Raw genomic sequence first — 21,040 nt, 5'->3', positions numbered from 1 at the left:
AAAAAATAATCGGAGAATGTAAAATGGTGTTGCGAGTGACGGTAACAAAGTGACGTTTATTTTTTTGTGCGAGAACAGATAAATCTGTTAATAATTATTGAAGTTACTATAGACTGATGTAAGTAGAAGTCCGCTTGAACAAACAATTCTTTAGCTCGTTCACTTTTAATAAAATAAAAAATATTAAATGGACCTTTATACTGAGAATGAGTGTATATGTGATCATACATCAGGAACCAAACGCGCAGAGTAAAACACAAACTCTCCAGTGTCGCCATATTTTATTGAAAAAGTGCCAGGCGATCATAGTGTACAACGAAAAACATACTTAACTAGTTATTTGTTTCCCTGATTTACACACCGTAGACATCAGAAACTTTCACATAATTCAAAAGTTAACTGTTTCAACCAAGCTTCTGCGCCTTCGATTTCAAGAATGGTCGTATGGAATTTTTTTATACATGTAATACATGTGTGAAATATAAATAAAGTAATTATCGAAATTTCCCGTTAAAGGCAACGTTCCTCAACATAGGAATATAACCATAAAACGGGTTCTAGTTCTTCGAAAACAAATTCAAATTTGTAATGGTCAAAAGTCGACCTATACTCGAAAGAGCGTATAGTTGTACTAGTACGCGTGCCTACGGTAACATTATCTTATAGTGCTACATCAAATATCTTGTATCTAACACAAACTTACTGATGGGTCCCAGATCATGTTATACCAATAATCATTTCCTTTATACGCAATGTTTGTTTGACAAATCTTAATTCAAAATCAGGATAGCAACTTGACCTTGGAGTAAATCTAGTTTTAATATGATTTTAAGCATTGGATATAGTTTCCCCTTATTTGTTGTGTTACGTATCAAACCTTACCATGGTTTTTGAAAAAGTGACACAATTCAAAAACTTTATGAAGAAATGAATTAAGTACATACTAAACTGTATGAAAGGGAAAATAAAAAACATGTCCACACCATTTACCTGTACACTTGGAAATGCTGTCATTTCACGGTCAATTTGCATTCGGTAGACGAAAATAAGCGAGTGTGAAAACATCACTTGCTAACAACTTTAGCATGTGAGTGTATATGAAAAACACCTTTAAATATCACTTGCACAATTCCACATATACATTCTTATTATCCTCAACAAATATGTTTTACATAAATTTCATCATCTCCAAAATTCCAACAGTAGTTCAAACACAGTAGTTATAAGATAAGAACTCTCAAAAACATCCTCTTTTAAAATGACATAAGCAAACATAAACTGCTCATACTAAACATTCTAAAGAAAATAAAATATTGTGGAAAAAGCTCATTTAACTGGATAAATTTTATAGATTTATCATGGAGTAAATCTGTGAAAAATGCCATCTTTACCACAGAAAGACCCCTCATTAAATTTGTATTTTCATTTACTTAAATCAAAAGAAAATCATAAGCAATTAATATATTTTCTTCAAACTTAACGCACTACTGTTATGACCAGGTCTTGCACTTGACCCTGAGCACTTTTAGTCTTCATAAAAATACAAGTTCGAGTGATGATCAGTTATTCAGCTGGTCATATATGGCATCCTTTCTGTTTCAATTTTTTGTCCTACATCATGATTCCAGTTACATATAGTGTACAGCACCCAGATGACTACATTTTCCTTGGCTGGTTGATGTTGTGGACATGGGGGTGGTTTGGTCGTGCATCCTTTGCAGGGCGTGGTTTCTCATGGATGGCCTTCACAGCTTCAGTAGTGAAATCTTTATCACCCTGAAACAAATATTTAAAACGTTTCAATGAAAGATTTTTTAAAAGTTTAATTCCTTTTATGTTTACTTAAGCATACTGTAGGAATTCCTTTGCCACTTGAATTATCATTATGGGTGCTTTCCCAGAGATTTAGATCGATCTTAAGATTAAGTTTTAGATCGACCTAACTCCCTGGGGGTTCAGGCTAAATTGCAGTCAGCCGAGCGGACACCATAGTTAATTACACCCTTACAGCTTTTAGTAGGCGGGACAGACGCTTAAAGCAATAATAACTCTTCGTTTCGGCCAAAAAATGAATTTTCCTGGAGTAAACAACAATTTTCCCATACTTACCAATGGTTAATGAATCCATTTTTACATTCAAAGTTAGTCCCTGTTTTTTTTCTAAAAAGTTTGGTTTTTTGTTAAAATCTCTTAAGAGATTTTAACAGAGTATAGACATCAGTGGAGGTCACGTGGTCTAAAGACAAGTTCAAATATCAGAATAAAAGCTATAACTGCTGTTTTTGTGGTAAAACAGAATATATTATATTTCTATGAGTTATTCACAAGGTTTTTATTGTGAAATATAGATCTCATACGAAGAGTTATTATCCCTTTAAGTCGGCCAAGCTGACAGTAATCTAGTGAGACTCCCCACAGGGATAGATCGATCTAAAAATCTATGGAAATGGGGTATAAGATTAACACTGCCTGTGATGTTATTGGGATTAAACTGATAACTTTACCATTCATAGTAATTGTAATTTAGTTTTATAGGCAGATTTGCAAATCGATACATTTTCATTTAAACTGTTCCAAGTCTACATAAAAAAACAAAAATTTTTTTTAAATTCCTCAACAATATACTGATTCATTTGGATAGCGAGCACTCATACCTTTGTTACAGCTCCTGACACCAATACCTGTTGATGATGTTTATCAGTTTTAGGTTCGCTAAAACAAAATAAAAAATTTAGTGTTAGAACTTGACTCCTAATTCCCTAAAACATTATACCAATTGACTGTAAATGATTATGCACAAATGCATATATCACAAGCTAATAACATTTAAGTGCCACGAATTCTTTCTAGATTTCCTAGACTTCCATGAATAAAATGAACTCTAAGAAGTCCTGAACAACAAATTCTCCACATTATGGTGAAATCTACCTTCCATATTCTTCCTCTTCAGCAGCTATTTCCTCAGATTTTTTCTCTGGTGTGGCACCAGAGGCAGCAGGGCTCTTGTGTTGTGTAATACGCATACCACCAGCTTTTACTATAAGATAATAAACAATATAAGCCAGCTGATAGGAAGTGATGCCGACAAATGGAATATTCATGTTTGTGCAGGAAAATGCGATACAGCTTGTGACAACATTATATCAGTTTATCTTCAATTCACTAGTACTGAAATTTATAACATAAAACAAATGCTGTGAAGGTTCAGGATTGCATTTATATTTATATTTATCTTAAGGCCAATCTAAGCCTTCTACATCTTATTGGCTGCTGTTTTGTTTGTTAACTTTTGTGCATATTCTATTCTTTTTCATTTTCAATTTAAATATATCATCTATGGACAATAATTTCGCATATAAATAATAATAATAATAATAATAAATAAATAAAACTGGTTAACAGGACTGAAAACAAGGCCTCTTAAAGAAAAGCGGGTGGATTTCATGAGTTTATAACGGTAACATATGGTGGAAAGGCTTTGCTGCTGAGCGCTCGTGCTAAGCCGTTCTAAAATTGGTCGTAGACCCTTAGCCGAAAAGTCAACCAAGGACAGTGTAAATATGAATGAAACATTGACAAAAAAACTAACAGCAGTCAACAAATACTTGTCATTAGAAACATTTTATATCACCTGCTGGGGCATGGCCTGCTTTAAGATCTTCTTGTGATGACATATTGCTAAAATGCGTAAATCTCTGCCTAGTATAATAAATATTTCAAAGTATGGTGCAACGTGTCCGCCGTCTACTACCTTGAGACAGGTGTGTGATACGTCATGGATTTTCGTGTACACAATTGATGACGTTTAGCGGTGCACGTTGTTTGAAGAACGAAGTACGAGGAAAGAAAAAGTAGATATAAAGCGCAGTACTCTGCTATTTAAGTTTGTGGTCGGTTAGAATCGAAAACAATTGCAGTAAGTGAGTAACGATTTCGTATGAAGAACGTTTAATAATTAAGCAGATCCCTATTTCACAAACAATTAGTGAAGTTACTACCGCGGCACAACTGCATTTGTCTACTATAGTATTACTAAAATCCTTTCTCCCCATTCCCTACTACTGCACGTCACTCCTCCTTTTGTCAAAACCGCCCTTGTGCTGATGTACTAGTGGCTGCTTACAGTAACACTTTCGCTTCGTTAATTTTGCGTCATGATGATTGAGATATTGATAAATTAAAATTGCAAAAGAAATTAAATTGAAAGTTGATGTTTACGTGTCTGTAGTGCAACTGTACTACTGTAGTGTAGATCGATTTGCACAGCTAACTCAGGCTTGCTTGTTTTCAGGTACAAAGACTGCCAAGTTTGACAGCACTGCAATTTTTTTCTATATTTACCATGGAAAAATTACTGAAGGGGAAAAAACTGTCTGAAGATGAGTTGAGAAAAATTAAAGATTTGCTGAAGAATGATGAGTAAGTAGCTTGACTGCCATTGTGTGCAGTTTAAAAGATTATTTTGCCCATTGAAAGTTTGTAAGTATGTCTAGTTGTTGATATTATGTAAACAAAGTGGTATTTTTTTTATAGAGTGGTATTTTTTAGACACATTTTAATTAAAATTGAAAGAAGGAAAAAATGATAGCACATATGCTAAAGCACTTATAAAAAAAGTATCTATTTTCAGACGGGTTGTTTCATCTTGTAATCAGTTTTATTATATCATGTGGCTTTATCTATATTTTAGGTCTTGTTCAGTTGTCTGTTATATCTGAACTTTCTTACAAGTTGCATATGACTTTGTGATGTATATGTTTTAATATTGTTTTAATTTTCTTCTGTAAGAAAATCGGACAAGAAAATTGACTGGATGTACTCAGATGGTAAACCAAAATCAGAAGAATACCTCCTTGGAAAAAGAATTGATAATATTGATAAGGAGAAAGAAGAAGCAAAGAATGGTATGTTGTAATTAAATTGTAGGTCCATCAGAATAAGTCTTCGTTTATGAAGTTATTGATCTATGGTATTGACTACTGACATTTTTCTCTCAGATATGTTCATTTTCTATTCTTTGTGTTTGAGCTTTTTGGACAAGATTCAAAATGAAAATGATTATTATGAACAACAACAACAAAAATGTGTATACACGCACATTCACCACAGTTTTGTGTGCAACCTAAAGATGTTACATTTTTGAGTTTATTGAGAGAAATATTGATAGTTAACATGAATTATTGAAGAAAATGGTTGCAGATTCTTTATTTTTAACTTCAAAAGCTAGATTTACTTCTGAGCAAGTGAATATTGAAATATTTGTTCTTATTTCCAGACAGTGTTGGAGCCCTGTTTGAGGAGGCAGCAGCACATAACATACAGATTGACATGCAAGCTAAAATGAGGGAAGATCCTCTCTTTGCCATAAGGTAATATACTCCACTTTGTATTCTCACCTTTCACTCACTCATTCACTCACTCACTCACTCACACACACAAGCATGCTGAAAACTGTGTAAAACAGTCAGACATTTGTCCTACAGTTATGAAAAAATTTTGCTGGCCTGAGGGACTTTTTGCCACACTGACTGTAAATTCTACATGGGCTCTTCTTAAAGTTGTTGCCAGTCCCTTTGACTGAACAGATTTTCATACCAGTCTTTTCTTCTTACTTAAATTGGCTAAGATAAAGGTAGATTTAGTAATTTTACCAAATTGTACATTATAAATATGAAAGATAACAAAAAAGAGAAAATAAATGGATGTAAACCTTTTTTGCTAGCATTTTTATTGCAAGTTACTTTCAGAGCACCATGGCTTTGAAAAAGTAGACTGTAACTTTCTTTTTACATTTTATTTGTTTGTAGAAAAAAAGAAGAGGAACAGAGGAAAAGAATTATTGAAAATCCTGTCAAGATGAAACAATTGCAAAAGATGGTATGTATTTGGTTTTAAGAATTTTCAAAAGTTATGACTTCATCTTCATGTTGAAGTTCATCTAAAGAATTCCAATAGTTAACATATTACAGGAGTAAGCACCTTTTTGTTGTGTCAGGGGCGGATTTAGGCCGTCTTCTGGGTCCTCCGGAAGACGGTCACATTTTCAAGTTTACATTGAAGGGTATCCAATTTTTCCTGTTGGAAGACAATCAAAATTGGAGGATGAATCAACAAAGATAATTTGGAAGACTGTCAATAAATAGCTCTGGATCAGCCCCTGTGTGTAGTGGAAAATGTTTAGTCTGATACTTTTTGTTGATAGTTAAGGTATCGGTACCTCTCTCTTTTTACAGGTTGAATCCCAAAAGAAAGATAAAAAGAAGAAAAAGAAAGAAAAGAAAAAGAAAAAACACAAGTCCAGATCTGGCTCAGACACAAGTGAAAGTGATGATGACTTAGTCTCAACTTACTTAGACATTTTAAATCGCAAGGAAAAAATTAAAAGTGACAACAGACATAAAAATGATAGTAAGGACAAAAGAAAACCTCAGCATGAAGGTGGTCCTAAAGTTAGTGAACAGAGAAAAAAACATTCAGAAGAGGATACAAGACAACGTCACAGAGACGGCTATAGCAGTGAAGAAGAAATGTCCGGAAGAGGGAAGAACTATGGACTCTTTGTACGTTGTGGGTTCTTCTGAAATCTCTGATTAAGCATTTGCATCACTTGTAAAGTTATGAAAACGTGTTCTGTTTGTATTTCAGAAAAATATTTTTATTTTGCTAACTTATTCCAGTTTTTGACCGCTTCAAAAGTTCCATAAGTGAACAATTTCAAGAAATATTTATGTTACTGCATATTTACGTTAGATTATTCGTATCTTTGTCTTTCCACAGTCAGAAGTTCTTACATTTATAATTGGGCTCGATGGTTTCATTGTAATATATCTTACAGAAAGGCAGACACAAATCACCTGATAAAGAAAGACATAAAAAAGAACTGCACTCAAGAAAAGACCGAAAATCAAGGTCTAGGTCACCAGTGAGAACATCTGGGAGATCACCAAAGAGAAAAAGGTCAAGGTCCCCTGTTAGGAGAGAAAGATCAAGGAGCAGATCACCTGTTAGGAAAGGAAAACCACGATCACCAGAAAAGAGAGAGGCACCAAGAAAGTGAGTAGTCTGTTTTCTAAGGTTAAGGAGGATGGGCACATAATTAAATTGACAATGAACTTTCTGGTAAAAAAAAAATTACATTTGCAAATACTTCAGTCTGAAAGGAGTCATCCTTGGTATGATGTAGGTTTGATCACTGCCCAAATATGGTGTCCTTCTCCTTTCTACTGTCTAGCACTCCGTGGAGCAGGAGTTGGTCGGTCAACAGTGATATACTCTGGCATTTGAACATCACTAGCTTCGCTACTCTCTGAAGATACTTCTCTCACGTCATCTGTTTCATTACCTTCTCCCTCCTCGAGGAGAGGAAAAACTATATCTTCACCATCACTTGTACTGTCTCCACTTTCTGTATCGGACTTTGATGAACAGTCTGCATCTACCGTTTTATTTGTGTCTGGCTTGGAAGTTCTTTTTCTAGGTTCGGGTCTTTTTCGCATTTGATATAGGAAGCTCAGAAATTAATAAATTTCTGTGTAACACACGTTTTTCATTTTTTTAATTTTCTTTCTGAATAACATACACAGGGATTTCACTATTTGGTTGAGATAAAACAATGTATGGTTCGTTTTCCCATTTATCTGCAATTTTGTGCTTACCTTTGTATGCCACCATTTTTATAAAGAGCCTGTCCCCAACTTCCAAAACGGATCCTCTTATACGTTTATCATACAGTACCTTTTGATGTTCTTGTGCCTGTCTCGTTTTTCTTGTTGCCAGTTCATATGATTTTTCTAGATGCTTCTTCAAGTTAAAAATATATACAGATTGATTAGTATCCGAGTACTGACCCGATACTAAACCGAACACCACATCCACAGCTAGTCTTGGTGGTCTCCCAAACATCAGACAGTAAAGGGAAAACCCAGTTGTATCATGCACAGTGCAGTTATACGCATGAACAAGAGAAGTAACATGTGATTTCCAATCACTCTTTTCATCAATCTCTAAGGTACCTAACATATCAAGCAGATTTCTGTTGAATCTCTCGGTGATTCCATTCCCCATAGGATGGCAACTTGTGGTTCTGGATTTCTCTATGCCACACAACTTGCACATTTCTTTTATCAGACTACTTTCAAAATTTGTACCCTGATCACTATGTAATCTTTGCGGGAAACCGTAGTGATAAACAAATCCGTTCATGAAAGCTTCTGCAGTAGTTTTTGCTGTCTGATTTTTAGTAGGAATTGCAACTGCATACTTAGTAAAATGATCTGTAATGACTAATATATGTTGAAAACCACCTTTGGACATTCCTAACGTCAGATAATCCATACATACCAGTGCGAGTGGTTGAAATGTCTCAATTTTCACCAGAGGCGCTCGCACGTTTGTTGATGATTTCCTTTTTAAACATCTGTCGCACAAAGATATCCACTGCTCAAGATCCTTACACATACCTGGCCAGTAGAATCTCTCTCTCAGTAAAGCTTGGCGTCTGTCTTTTCCTAGGTGTCCCATGTCGTTATGTACGCCGTGCAGTGCTTTTTCTCTAAAAGATTTTGGTAGTACTAATTGGAAAATTTGCTCACCTTTAATTTCAGCTTTCCTGTAGAGTGCACCACGTTTCACAACCAATCGAGAAAATTCCATTCCAAGAGTGACACTCCCTTATCATCTAAATTCAGGATTTGGTTTTTTGTTTGTTGGTTACAGCCCTTAGAAAAACGCTCACCTTCTTTTCTCCAGTCTACGGGTGTCATATTATCATTCATGACGTCAGTGTCATTTAACACATGCTGTAACATGCTGAGGGTTTCAACATACTCTGTGTCTACTTTCTGGCATATGGCCTTAACCACTTCTGTTGAAATTTTTTTGAACTCACCTGCTGGAACTCTCGGCATTCTGGACAGTCTATTGACATCTGCATTTTTCTTGCTGGTTCTATACTTTATTACAAAGTCATAATTGCAAAGAGCAGCTACCCACCGATGTCCTGTGGCATCAAGCTTTGCTGATTTTAAGACGTATGTGAGTCAACGTAGTATTCAGAGAACCAATTATATCACTAGGTCACACTAAGTGCCTGTAACTCATTTGGTTTTCATTGTTCGAAAGAGGTGTTATAATGGAAAGTTGTACATGCTCCTTTAATTTCTACCACTTGAGCTTTTGCTAGTTACCTTCAAGGTTGAATTTTTTTATGATTTTACAAGATAGTTTCTATTAAAAAATTATTGCTTGTTTACAGAAAACTTAGTTCAAATGAATTAGAACGCAGACGCCAGGAAATGATGGAAAATGCACAATGGCGTGAAGAACAAAGGAGCAAAAATGTGAAACGCTACAGGGAAGAAGAAAAGAAAGAAGAAGAAACCAGGATCAAGCATGGCGATGGGGATAATTTTCTCAAGTATGTGGATTTCAAATGTTACAATGTTTAATCAAGATTTCTTATTTTGCAATCCTGAATGAAACCTTCAGGACCCCAAAACTCGAAAGAACTTGTTTCAACTATAGAGACTAGTTTTCAATGCAATTCACCCCTTCCCCTCCCTTTGATATGGTCACATTGCACCACAGCAAGAAAATATGCATGTTGTGATTGTTCAAAATGATTTTTCCTTCGGGGCCAGTGCCTAAAAAGGCTGGCAGTCAAGCAAGAAATGGATGCAATCATATAGCCAAATGATTTTGCCTTGTTAGACAACTGGAGCCCAGGTGCCTTTCAGTAAGTTGAACATTGTTTTTATCTTGGAATTTTTATGTTGGGTGAATGTTGAGTAAATGTTTTGCCTCATTTTGTTCTAGCCCCATGATGACCAAACATGCTGAGCAGAGTTCTGTTGAAGACAGGCTAAAGAGAAACAGATACAACATTCAGAGAACAAGGGCTGACCTTGATAAAGATTTCACAAAGCAGTGACTGGAATGAAGAGCTTTATAAGCTGCTGAATACCCACTTGGAATTATCAAAGGATTGGTCAACTTTTCGGAAAGAAGACACCAACAGTGTTCATAAATACAGACTGATACTAATGATGACTTAATAAGTGATTGTTGGTATTTGAATCTGAATCCTGAATTAGTTGATTTTTCTCTGTTGTTGGTCATCAGCATTCTACTACTTATAAAAAAATCACACTTTATGGACTAGTTTCTGGGATACACATTTTGAATGAAAACAAAGTACGTTTTGTGATAAATATTTTGAGTAGTATACAGGTCCATATTGAAAGTCTTACACATCAGGTATGTTAGTTGTTAAAAGAAAATAGAAATTTGAGTTACTGTGTGAAAGATGGTTATGGATTTTGACTGGGACCACCAAAATTCAGGTGATCTAGAAAACCTCTGAATAATCTAATGAATAAGTTGAATAATCTAATGAATAAGTGAAGTGGTTGAATGAAAATAGTGAATTTGAGAGATAAAGGGAATTGAAGTATTAAAAACAAGTTCAGAATTGCGTTTCATAGAATATTTTGTGCCCATAGTATGCTTTCTTATTTTGACTCATTTCTCTCTGTTTCTTTATATAATTTATTTTCTAATTTTAACTTTAGTGTAAAGTTTTGTAAATTGAAAGTATTTATATGTGCTGCTATTTAGAAATCTGTTTCTACTGTTCCAGGCATTGTCAACTTGTCAAATAATGGCAGCAGAACAATAATGTTAGAGAAAAATTTAGTTATTATATTTTTAATAAATATCATGTGGACAACTGCAGCAAGCCCTCCTGGCTTTCGTCTATTACAGTTATGTTTTATAAATTCGAAGTATTTGTATGTGCTGATGACTAGAAATGGGTATTTACTGTTCCAGTCGTCAACTTGTGAAATAATGTTGTCGCAGCAGAACAATCATGTTAAAGAAAGGGTTTATTTTATTTATTTGCTTTCAATAAATTACATGTTGACAACCGCAGCAAGCCCTCCCGTCTTTGATTTATTACAGTTAATTTTCTACGTCAATTTAAGAAAAAACGGCATTTCGGGCAAGAAGAAAACGGCAACACAGCGGTCCGCAACACAGTACGGGTACTTCGCTCTATAATTGTCTTCAAAGTTTTATCCTAATCAAATTGTCATTTTAAATACCCCGGGCAATATTCTGTCACTCGGTAAGAGATTTTAAAATGAAATGCCTAATGAAAGAATAAATGTTTGTTATTTTCATCACTATTGTTGTTGTTTTTGTTATGCGTAGATCTAGATTAGATTTAAGTTCGCTGCACAGGGCAACGAAAAGATGCGAAGTCGTGCCTGTCCTCTTATTAGCCTCGGTCTCAGTATTGATCGTAAACCTAAAAATTGAATTATTTCGGACTTTACTGGAAGGACAAAAACATATTTAACATATAGAATCATCTTGACTGATTTATTTGTAACATTTGTGACGGGAGTACTGAGGTGACATATTTGACATACAATTTTTCTGTTTGAAACTGGCGGTGGTCTCGATTTAAAACTATTCGCCATTTTGAAAAATCCGAAACTGCGGCTCTGCGGGATTTGTGCGTGCCACAGTTGGTTGTCCTTGGCGTGGTAAAGATTTAAAAACTATCCATAAACAATACATATTTCTTTGTTCATGGCTCTCGGTCATGCCTGTGCGAGTTGAATTGGACCCTCCGCCACCGGCGAAGTCGGTACAACCCGGTGTCACCACAACACTGCTGTACTGCGGGTCTAGGTTCCAAGGACACCAGAAAAGCAAAGGAAACTGTTATGATGTTGAAGTAATTTTGCAGGTAGGCCGGAATAATTTTATTTTGCCATTAAGTGTTTTTAAACATGCCCTAGAATTGTTAAGTACAGATTGTTAGGTGGTGATTATAATTTATAGTGATAAATGTAAGTCTATCACCCACATCCGACACTGGTATCACTACCTATTTAGTTACTGGCCCGTCATTCAATGAACGTGTTCGTAATCCTCATTGAGCCAACTGTCAAGTTTAATATTTGGCAAAAGTGGTTTTTATGTATTAAATTGTTTATCATTGTTGTTATTCAAACTGTCATTCCCAATGCAATGAGAAGCATGATAAAACTGCAGCTCCTTTATTTTATCATCCCCCCCCCCAAAAAAAAAAAAAATAAATAAATAAATAAAAAAAAATAAAAACCTTGAGCTTAAGAAATTGTGATATGCTTATTGTGGGTCTTGACTCTTCTGCCATCTGGAACTCTCATTCTATTGCAGTCTATCATGTTAAACATTGGTCTCAAATGTAACTGAAATTATTAGTGAGCCAGTAAATTTTCAAAAAAAAAATTTAGATAGTGAGTGGTCAGTGGCTTAAACAAGGACTGCTATCTTGCTGAAACCTGCTTGGGGAGACTTAGGCTCTATTCCCATAGATTTTAGATCGATCTATCCCCGCGGGGAGTCTCACTAGATTACTTTCAGATAATCTGACTTAAATGTCCGTCCCGCCTACTACAAGCTGTAAGGGGGTAATTAACTTTCGTGTCCGCCCGGCTGACAGCTATTTAGCGTGAAACCCCAGGGAGTTAGGTCGATCTAAAGTAGGTCGATCTAATCTATGGAAATGGGGTGATAAAGATCAGATATAACCAACTAAAACATTCTTTAATTTTTTATTTACTTTTAGCATGTTGACTTGAACAACTCATACTTGTGTGGATACTTAAAAATCAAAGGGTTGACAGAAGAGTTTCCCACACTGACAACTTTTTTTGATGGTGAAATCATCAGCAAGAGACATCCATTCCTGACCAGGAAGTGGGAGGCTGATGAAGACGTGGACAGAAAACACTGGGTATGGGAATATGGGGCAACTTTCTTTTAAGCTGCACATTTTTAGAGGTTGTGTTCAATTGTTTACCTTTTTTCATAGTAAAAAGAGACTAAAGGTGTTTTTACCAATTAAGCACATGTGTACAACATTTTGACCTTTTAGAAAAGGGCATTAGTCTAGTAAGTTAACAGTATCTTTTATCATGTTTAGTAGATATAATAATTTTTAGTAAGGATATTGTTTATGTTTGTATGAACACTTACAGTTGACAATTTGTGATGGTTAGATCTTTGTTTTAGGGCAAGTTTTTATCCTTTTACCAGTTTGCCAAGACATTTAACTCAGATACTTTTGATTATGAAGACCTGCAAAACACAGACTTTGTTTTCATGCGATGGAAGGTAACAGTCAACTTACTAGTAAATTAAAACAAACCTTATAGATAAAGAAATTAAACCAAAGACACTCTGCATTGTAGTATTACAGTGTGTTCATTATGAAAACACTAATTGTAAAACATGGAGAATGGTATGTTAATATTACACGATATGGTTGTAATTCAAATGAGTTCATAATCCCTGGTACTTATACATTTGCATTTAAGTTATGGTATCTAACCTGAAATATTTAAAAGTGAATTAATTTGAGATATGACTATGCTTAATCATTCTTTACAGGAACACTTCCTGGTTCCAGACCACACTATCAAAGACATTAGTGGAGCCTCCTTTGCTGGATTCTACTATATCTGTTTTCAGAAGTCAACAGCAACCATAGAGGGATATTACTATCACAGGAGTTCGGAGTGGTAATTACAATTAATTGGGTTATAAATGTCAACAGCAAGTCCCCTCTCTCTCTCTCTTTTTTTTTTTTTTTTTTTTTTTGTAACCAAATGCATTAATATACTAGGCTTTGAGAACTTAATATATCTTATGGTAGTCTTCTCTGGTCAGAAATAGCCTAGTGTCAACTAACTATTAAGTTGCGATTGTTCTGCAACACTTATGGCACTGGTATTGAAGGTGTTCAGCATCTGTTCTGTTTCAATTTCCAGGTACCAGTCTCTGAATCTCACTCATGTACCAGAGAAGAGTATTGCCATCTACCAATTCAGATAACAGTGACTATGTGGACGGGGAATTGTAGTAAATCTGACTGCCTGTAATTTTGACTGCCATGATACAGGGGATGCATGTATTTATTGTGTACAGGATGGAAATGTAGGGACAAAACGTATGTCACTCCCAATTTTCCACAAGTGCAGTAACAAGATTAGCAATCGTCAGATCTTCATGTCTGCTCTGGGTTTGGGGCAGTCCCCAACGAAGAAACAAAAGTGCAATTCTAATATTCTTTTGCCACAGTTATGAATTAGCTGGTTTATAAAATAATGACTTTCAAAGGAAGATTTGAATTTATTTGCCAGCTTGTTTTCCTCTGTGTGTTGCCTTTTGTCAGGCACAACAAGATACGAGAAGAGATGTTTTGTTTTTCCAGTTTGGTTTATATCCTCTGAGAAATCTATTTCTCATGTTTGGAACTGTTGTTTTATGCAGGCAACAGCAGAAATGATTTTAAAACAGAAGATTAAGAAATTGTGCCATTTTTAGTTTCTAACTTTGCATGAAAAAAAAATTTCTTCCAGATGGGAACTACTGCACTTCCAGTAGGGCAGAAGGATACACAACTGTTCTATAAGTTATTTTTATTTTGTGAAAATTAATGTGGCTTACCAGCCTTAAAGCTATTTGTAAAGACATTTTTAAATAATTTCTGAGGATTAAGCAAATATTTATATATACAGACACTAATGTGAACACATTCAGATCACTTGTCTGGCCATGACACTTGCTGTCCAGCATGTTTATTCACTTACTGCCAAACAGTGAAACCATGCATTTTTTTTAAACTTCTAAATGACTGTAGGTATTGTTCAGTAAAGTAAAAGTGCATGTCAAGATTGAAGATTAGCATAATGACTTGATTGGAAAATTTTTACAAAAATAACTGATTCTTTATTATTACTATTTTTCTTTAGATTAATTTGTGAAACCATAGCGAAGAATCCAAAACTGTTTGGAAAAACTGGCACACTTTGACTTCAAGTCAGATTCTAAATAAACATAAGTAAGCATTTTGTAACAGGTTTTATCTCATTTCTTTGGGTTTAGTTAAATTTTGCTTGATGTGCATCTATGTACATTTGACTCCTGGTAACGTATTCTCAAAATTTGTGCTGGATCTAGTATCTGTATGTTTGCCAGCTTTTGCTGTCTAGTTATGTACTTCCAGATTTTTATATTCTTTTCCCTTTATCACTGTTTAATATTTGCTGTGATATAATCCATGCTAGTCATTATGTTACAGTTTTAATTTTTCCTGATGTAACAGCAGTGTATCAAAAGGAATTTGTGACAAATAAGTATATATAGCAAATGCTCAATTATCAGGCATTTGTATCGTTTCTGATGTCATTTTAGATAAAATCTAGAATGTTTCGCAAAATGACTAGCTTTCACCGTCATGGATTGTTTAGATAGGATGGTATTGTTATAAGTTGCATAAAGTCACACAATCTGTATATTCTACATGAATCAGTTCATTTGCTTTTACTGGTTAATCAGTAACAGTTCTTCTGCCAAATGTAATAAGGCCTTCATTGTTGCAATTTTGTTTAATGTTTCTTTGTCAACTTCTGTTTTGGACAGGACTAAAATTTTTAAATGGATACACTTGGGTATAAAAGCCAGACAACCCATATGTTATTTTTAATAAAAAATATTTAATACAAATGTACTTATCTTATTATTACATATTTTACAAATATTTACATTGTTATAATAGTGCATTCATATTACATCTTCAAGAATGATAAAGAGCAACCAAGCAAGACGTTATACATAAACTGATATCTGAAGAAAACTATGTTTCACCCAAGTTTTACTAGAAATGAGAGTACAATGATGATATTTGTATGTTACATATTTACTGAACTAAACCATGCATTCATGGAGGCAGACCTCCCATGAAGCTCTGGGATTTGATGTAATTTTTAATTCCAGGAAATGCAGTTGCCAGGGGTACATGTATCACAGTTATTCTTGGAAAACCACCATATAAAATGGATCGCAACAGTTTATTCTCCTATGTAACATGCAGCATGTAAAGACTTCAAAACACCTTTCAAACAGTCATTGCATCCTACAGATAAATACCAAGGCAAGAAAATGCCTCTTCAAATACCAGCTCTGCCATTGATTTTATGCTTCTCAGAGATTTAATTATATCCCAGCTGCAGATCCAAGGTATCCATCTCTTCTCGCAAGTGGTCAATAAGATTGTTTATTTCTGACACCCTCATTCGGTTTCTCTTCACCTCCTCTTCCTCGTGTATCTTTGTCATGAGCTGTGACATCCACTGGTTGATCCTGGTCACTATGTCGTCTTCTCTGTTGTCTATCTTTAGTAAGTGGATATCATGAGAACTACTCACTGCATTGATGATTGTGTCCTTGTCAACAAACAACTGAAAAGAAGGGAAAATTAAGTTACACTTACAGTTAATTGCACATTAAAACAAAATATTTACATAATGGGAGGTATTCTAACCAAGATTTTTTGCCAAATTTACCATCAGTTTAAAAAATGATGTAGCTTTTTCTTTTGCAAAGTGTTGTGCAATTTAGACTGGAAAGTTATAAATATACTGCACTAATACTTGTACACTACAAAGATTGACACAAGAAGCAAATGGTTAATCATGTGTAAACTTGGCTTTAGTTAGAGTAAACATTTTGAAAATAAGATTTACCAGTCTGAGATCTTCCGGGATTTCCTCATCCAGTTCATTCTTCACTACCTTCTCCAGGGTGACAATAGATATTTCCAGTAGTTTCTCATGGTGTATGTTCTCCAGGTCTCTCAGGGCAGAAATATGACCCTGACAGTTCTCTATGAAACTTGAGACCAAATCGGACAGATTTCTTTCAAAGTCCTTGGTGGCTTCCTAAATTTGAGGATATATCAGTCTTTTATTAGTATCAACTTTGTATCGTTTCTCTGCCTTATAGCAATTCCATGTCATAAAAGAAGTTACCATTAAAACATTTTAGAAATACACTCATTTAATTATTATTTTTTTCTTGATTAATGCCTAGGTAAAAATATACCTCTAACTGATCCACCAATTGTAGTTCCAGTCCCATTAGTTTATCCCACAGTTCCTGGAGACGTTTGTTGTACTCTGTGATCTTGTTATCCAACACTTGCTGGTCTGTCAGATGTGTTAACTCTTGGAACAGCTGAAAAATTAAATAATTCAGTAAAATTTCCAATACTTCACCCATTTTGTGTTTTCCTTTATCTTGATTTATGATTTTTATTTATTCAAAAAAGTACCCTCTGATATAAAGCCAAATGTATTTTTACAATTTTCAAAACAACATTTTAAATTATGTATTACCAACAAAAAATTTTTGGAGAATATCAAATTTCATAAGCTGTTACTGTATGCCCAGTATAGTGGTCAGTCTTCTGGTGTTGTATGAAATGTCTTCACTTGTATAACATAACTGTATCCAGCATCATCAAATGCATCAGAAAACACCAATAATACTGATTATATTTTACTAATTATATTTGCAATGCTCACCCTCTTCTTATATTCCATGAACTGGTTTATCTGTTTCATTCCCATTTCCTTGTTTTCCCTCTTTGCCTCTTCAATGCAGTCCCAGAACTGATTAACTTCCTCCATTCGTCTTTCATGCTCTTGGAGACCATATTCAAATATTTGGTGACATGTAGCCACATACTTTTCTTTATAAGTACAAATGAGTCAAGGAGAAAAAAGAACATAAAGGTGAAAAAATAAAGCAGCAATAATTTGCCAACAGTCTATAAAATTAATAATAATACAAAATGGTCTGTATAATAGTGTCAATCTTCATAAACTACTTTCTTTGATGTAAGTGTAGAAGATCATAAAATACTCAAAATAGAAAAAACATTTTTTTAATGCTGATTAAAAAAAAACTGAATAGATTTATAAAAGGATATACAACAAGCATTTCATCCACTCCAGGCATGTCAGCCAGTTTCTGTCCTTCAGCATCTTCTGTGTACATAGCATGGAACAATGCAGGGCCATCCATATTCTCAACATAGGCAGCCTATAAAATACAGTAATTATATATCTGTTATATTATGTAGAACAGAAAAATTTTCCAAAGCATAGAAAAAGCACATTTAATACAAAAGCACTGTCTGAAATAGAATCTGTTCAAAAAGAGGAAAAAATATATTTCTTTCTAACTGAAAAAAATAAATAAAAATTAACATTGACAACAATAGCAATTGTGAAGACTTGCAAAATAATAATAATAATAATAATAATAATAATAATAATAATAATAATAATAATAATAAATGACACACAACACTGGCAACAAGATAACTTAAGAAACAGTGGTAAAGATCAGGACAGTGATACATCAAGACATAATATCATAGAGGACAAGTTCATTACAATGGCATTGGAATGGGCACTGCTACAAAAGTGCCAGATGACAACTAACACAAGTATTCAAACATTCACCTTATGTAGATTGTGTTCTTTTTCTTTGGCTTGCCTCTCTTCCTCTTTCTTATTTTCCACTTCTTCGTTGTGTGTAAGTTCTTCAATTGCTAAGTGATATTTCTCATTTGCAGCAGCCCGCTGTGAAAAAGAAGAGTTAACCCATAAAATGAGAAATATGAATGTCGAAATATTTCAGTGAAATTCTAACATTATATTATAGCTGACTGATGCTTAATTGATAAGGATTCCTAACATTGCAGAATTTCAGCAAAAAATCTACAGCTTAGTCTGCCATGAGATTCACTTACTGTATTTTCATCTATTAACCTGTAGTCAAGATAATCTAGAGATGGGAGATATGCAATGATAAATGGTCTGTAGTCTTGATTCTCAGTATACAAAGCTTCTGAACCATCCTCTGGGTTTTCTTCCTGGACACACACTTTACAAAATGGATTTCCATTCAAATTTAAAGTTTTCAGTCTTTTGAATCTCCTTAAATAAATAACCTGTAATGAGAAAGGTAAATCACATGCTTGGGCTGTAATGACAAAATGGTACCAATACAGAATGAAAGTAATTTTACTTTTGAAAGAGAAATGAAAGAGATGCATAAAAGGTGGTCCATGATTTTCAATTTTCAACAATTAACCATCTTATGATATTACAAAGGTTCTTAAAGATATCAATAAGTGCAGATTTCCAGTTTCTGATAAAATTTCAAAGCAATGTTATTTTGAATGTAAAACTTCTGTTAATTTATTTATGGGGAATATTTTGTACAGCGTTTCAGTTTTCAGTATATTTCAAGAGCATTGAATTTGTTTACTAAATTAAATCTTTTCCTGGCTTTAGTTTTCTCACAAACTTACATTTTCTAATTCATCCAATTCATTGTTTCCTATAGAGAAGACCTGCAAGTCAGGTAGACAGTCCATGTTTTCTATTTTGGAAATTCTATTGTTGTATAATGTCAAATCCTGGAGTTTTGTTAATTTCTCCAAGCCTTCAATAGCTTCTATGTTGTTGAATGATAAGTCTGAAAAATAAAAATGTGTTTGCCATAGCAAATGTTATTCTACAACTTATCAACATCCTATGAAGATTTAGCTTACATTTATATAGAAATTACAACATTAAAAAAAGGCAAGAAGAGTGGGATTGGCATAATTTCATTGATTCATCAAACAAACATAACTTTTCCTACTTTTTAATAATATATCTACCTAGCCATATCAGGTTGGTCAGTGTGTCCAGTCCCTCTATCTTTTCTATAATGTTGTTGTCCAGCTGCAACTTGGTCAAACTGTCAAAGCACCAAAGATTGTCTATCTTCAAAATATCTGAAAATGAATAAAATTAGTATGCCTAGATGCATATAACATTACATAACAAAAGGGTTCTTGCTTGCTGAAACCAAGAAACTATCAAACAAGTGGTAATATTACCATGTGCATGACATATCAAAAATGTTACAACTGACCGTATGTCTAGTAAAACAAATAACAGCATTTAATACCAAAATTTTTACAGTTATATAATAAACTACTGCTTAGCACGAAAATTTCAATTAGCGTTTGAACAAAAACTTAGATCAATTCCTACTTTTAAAATCCAATCTGAGTGACTTGACATCTGCAAAATCAATTCCCTCAGCTTTGGCAATCCTGCCAGCCTCCTCTTTGGGTCCCTGTTCCTCCACTGCTTTATGGAGCATATCATCATCTATCACAGATGGCTCCACTGTGTCATACAGCCGGCTCATTTTGAACTACTGGAACTCCAGTACCTACTAATTAAAGCACAAATATCAATATAAAATCCTTCCACTGAGTTATACATGTACTTAAAAAATTACCTCCAGAAGAATGCTAGACAGTAAAGACTTCTTCAGTTTTTGGCCTGACATGCAATGCAGGTAAGACCTCTATCACCCTATGTTAGAAACCCTAACTATATGTGGCATCACTTACAAATGACACGCTTAGAAACACTATTGCATAATTGGAATAAAAAGAGTAAAATGTTATCAAACTTGTTCATAAACCGATACAAAATGACTTTATTTGTGAATGGCATGCTTTAAAGTGCAATGGAGGACACACAGTGAAACCAGGATGTGGATATATGTAACGTTAATTTTTTTTGTAACATAGGGTGTTATGTGGCCTTGTCTGCAATAAGAACCTTGCAATGCATGTAACTTTAGTTTTAAGTAGAAAACTGAGGCATAGAAGCCGATTACTCAGATTGTCTTGAAAATTTTTGTCTCAATCAAGTTTCTGTGCACACGATCAACTCGTCCACATTAAAATTAAATTATTGGTTTGACAAATGCATAGTCTGGAGAAAAAATGCCAATGCTATATTGCCTATATCAGTCATTTCAATCCACTTTGTGCATACGGATAATTCATGTGCTAATGTATTTTACGTAAAAAAACAAAGGGAAATAGAAGTACTGCTATATGGAGGTGGGTGCTTTTTTTCGTTTTAATATAACAGAAATTTTATGGAAATATACGAATCGCATTAAAATAAAAACAAGAAATTTACCTTGCTTTGAAAAAATCGTCGTATTCGAAGTCCTCTAATATGGCGCCTGTTGTCAAGGTGATATTTAAATTACCCGAAAGTCTCGAAATATTTTTTTATTTTATTAATTCAAAACCTTCTATAGATAAGTTATT

At 34.2% G+C, this 21,040-nt stretch overlaps 4 protein-coding genes across 7 annotated transcripts; 2 read left to right on the top strand and 2 right to left on the bottom strand.

Annotated features, from left to right (window-relative positions):
* Nucleotides 1–264: 264 nt before the first annotated feature.
* LOC106167378 (death-associated protein 1 homolog) lies at nucleotides 265–3,786 on the bottom strand. Its single transcript, XM_013546157.3, has 4 exons — nucleotides 3,632–3,786; nucleotides 2,929–3,037; nucleotides 2,655–2,712; nucleotides 265–1,776 (listed from the first exon to the last, which is right to left on the bottom strand). Exons 1-4 carry the CDS (start codon nucleotides 3,672–3,674, stop codon nucleotides 1,657–1,659), a joined length of 330 nt encoding a protein of 109 aa, XP_013401611.1. The 5' UTR covers nucleotides 3,675–3,786; the 3' UTR covers nucleotides 265–1,656.
* Nucleotides 3,740–11,180, top strand: LOC106167377 (uncharacterized). Of its 3 annotated transcripts, none has more exons than XM_013546156.2 (9): nucleotides 3,740–3,851; nucleotides 4,292–4,419; nucleotides 4,789–4,904; nucleotides 5,276–5,369; nucleotides 5,808–5,877; nucleotides 6,234–6,560; nucleotides 6,836–7,053; nucleotides 9,254–9,415; nucleotides 9,814–11,180. In XM_013546156.2, the coding sequence occupies exons 2-9, from the start codon at nucleotides 4,343–4,345 to the stop codon at nucleotides 9,926–9,928; spliced, it is 1,179 nt and encodes a 392-aa protein (XP_013401610.2). In that variant the 5' UTR covers nucleotides 3,740–3,851; nucleotides 4,292–4,342; the 3' UTR covers nucleotides 9,929–11,180. The 3 variants fall into 3 exon arrangements, with proteins under 3 accessions (XP_013401610.2, XP_013401608.2, XP_013401609.2); XM_013546154.2 differs by having other exon boundaries at nucleotides 3,785–3,916; XM_013546155.2 differs by having other exon boundaries at nucleotides 3,787–3,920.
* Nucleotides 11,181–11,474: 294 nt separating this feature from the next.
* LOC106167383 (glucose-induced degradation protein 4 homolog) lies at nucleotides 11,475–15,564 on the top strand. The gene is made up of 5 exons (XM_013546166.2): nucleotides 11,475–11,755; nucleotides 12,623–12,790; nucleotides 13,069–13,170; nucleotides 13,447–13,577; nucleotides 13,827–15,564. Exons 1-5 carry the CDS (start codon nucleotides 11,609–11,611, stop codon nucleotides 13,888–13,890), a joined length of 612 nt encoding a protein of 203 aa, XP_013401620.1. The 5' UTR covers nucleotides 11,475–11,608; the 3' UTR covers nucleotides 13,891–15,564.
* Nucleotides 15,535–21,037, bottom strand: LOC106167382 (dynein regulatory complex subunit 3-like). 2 transcript variants are annotated; one of them, XM_013546164.2, is made up of 11 exons: nucleotides 20,907–21,037; nucleotides 19,956–20,142; nucleotides 19,577–19,693; nucleotides 19,223–19,389; nucleotides 18,659–18,859; nucleotides 18,369–18,488; nucleotides 17,831–17,943; nucleotides 17,424–17,598; nucleotides 16,942–17,073; nucleotides 16,584–16,778; nucleotides 15,535–16,298 (listed from the first exon to the last, which is right to left on the bottom strand). In XM_013546164.2, the coding sequence occupies exons 2-11, from the start codon at nucleotides 20,113–20,115 to the stop codon at nucleotides 16,050–16,052; spliced, it is 1,629 nt and encodes a 542-aa protein (XP_013401618.2). In that variant the 5' UTR covers nucleotides 20,116–20,142; nucleotides 20,907–21,037; the 3' UTR covers nucleotides 15,535–16,049. The 2 variants fall into 2 exon arrangements, with proteins under 2 accessions (XP_013401618.2, XP_013401619.2); XM_013546165.2 differs by having other exon boundaries at nucleotides 19,956–20,139; nucleotides 20,907–20,964.
* Nucleotides 21,038–21,040: the final 3 nt, after the last annotated feature.

The sequence above is a fragment of the Lingula anatina genome, chromosome 2, assembly GCF_051362555.1.
Source record: "Lingula anatina isolate TDL-2025a chromosome 2, LinAna3.0, whole genome shotgun sequence".
NCBI classification, from domain to species: Eukaryota; Metazoa; Brachiopoda; class Lingulata; order Lingulida; family Lingulidae; genus Lingula; species Lingula anatina.
Note: the sequence above shows the minus strand (reverse complement) of the source record. Positions and strands in the feature narration are given on the sequence as shown.

Coding starts and splice junctions, on each gene's coding strand:
- LOC106167378 (XM_013546157.3), bottom strand. CDS start 3,674: ATGTCATCACAAGAAGATCTTAAAGCAGGCCATGCCCCAGCAG. Junction 2,713..2,928: donor GAAGAGGAAGAATATGGAAG/GTAGATTTCACC, acceptor ATTTTGTTTTAG/CGAACCTAAAACTGATAAAC. Junction 1,777..2,654: donor TGTCAGGAGCTGTAACAAAG/GTATGAGTGCTC, acceptor TATTTGTTTCAG/GGTGATAAAGATTTCACTAC.
- LOC106167377 (XM_013546156.2), top strand. CDS start 4,343: ATGGAAAAATTACTGAAGGGGAAAAAACTGTCTGAAGATGAGTTGAGA. Junction 5,370..5,807: donor GATCCTCTCTTTGCCATAAG/GTAATATACTCC, acceptor ATTTGTTTGTAG/AAAAAAAGAAGAGGAACAGA. Junction 9,416..9,813: donor GATGGGGATAATTTTCTCAA/GTATGTGGATTT, acceptor ATTTTGTTCTAG/CCCCATGATGACCAAACATG.
- LOC106167383 (XM_013546166.2), top strand. CDS start 11,609: ATGCCTGTGCGAGTTGAATTGGACCCTCCGCCACCGGCGAAGTCGGTA. Junction 11,756..12,622: donor ATGTTGAAGTAATTTTGCAG/GTAGGCCGGAAT, acceptor ATTTACTTTTAG/CATGTTGACTTGAACAACTC. Junction 12,791..13,068: donor ACGTGGACAGAAAACACTGG/GTATGGGAATAT, acceptor TCTTTGTTTTAG/GGCAAGTTTTTATCCTTTTA.
- LOC106167382 (XM_013546164.2), bottom strand. CDS start 20,115: ATGAGCCGGCTGTATGACACAGTGGAGCCATCTGTGATAGATGATGAT. Junction 18,860..19,222: donor AATTGGATGAATTAGAAAAT/GTAAGTTTGTGA, acceptor TTCTCATTACAG/GTTATTTATTTAAGGAGATT. Junction 16,779..16,941: donor AATTGGTGGATCAGTTAGAG/GTATATTTTTAC, acceptor CCTCAAATTTAG/GAAGCCACCAAGGACTTTGA.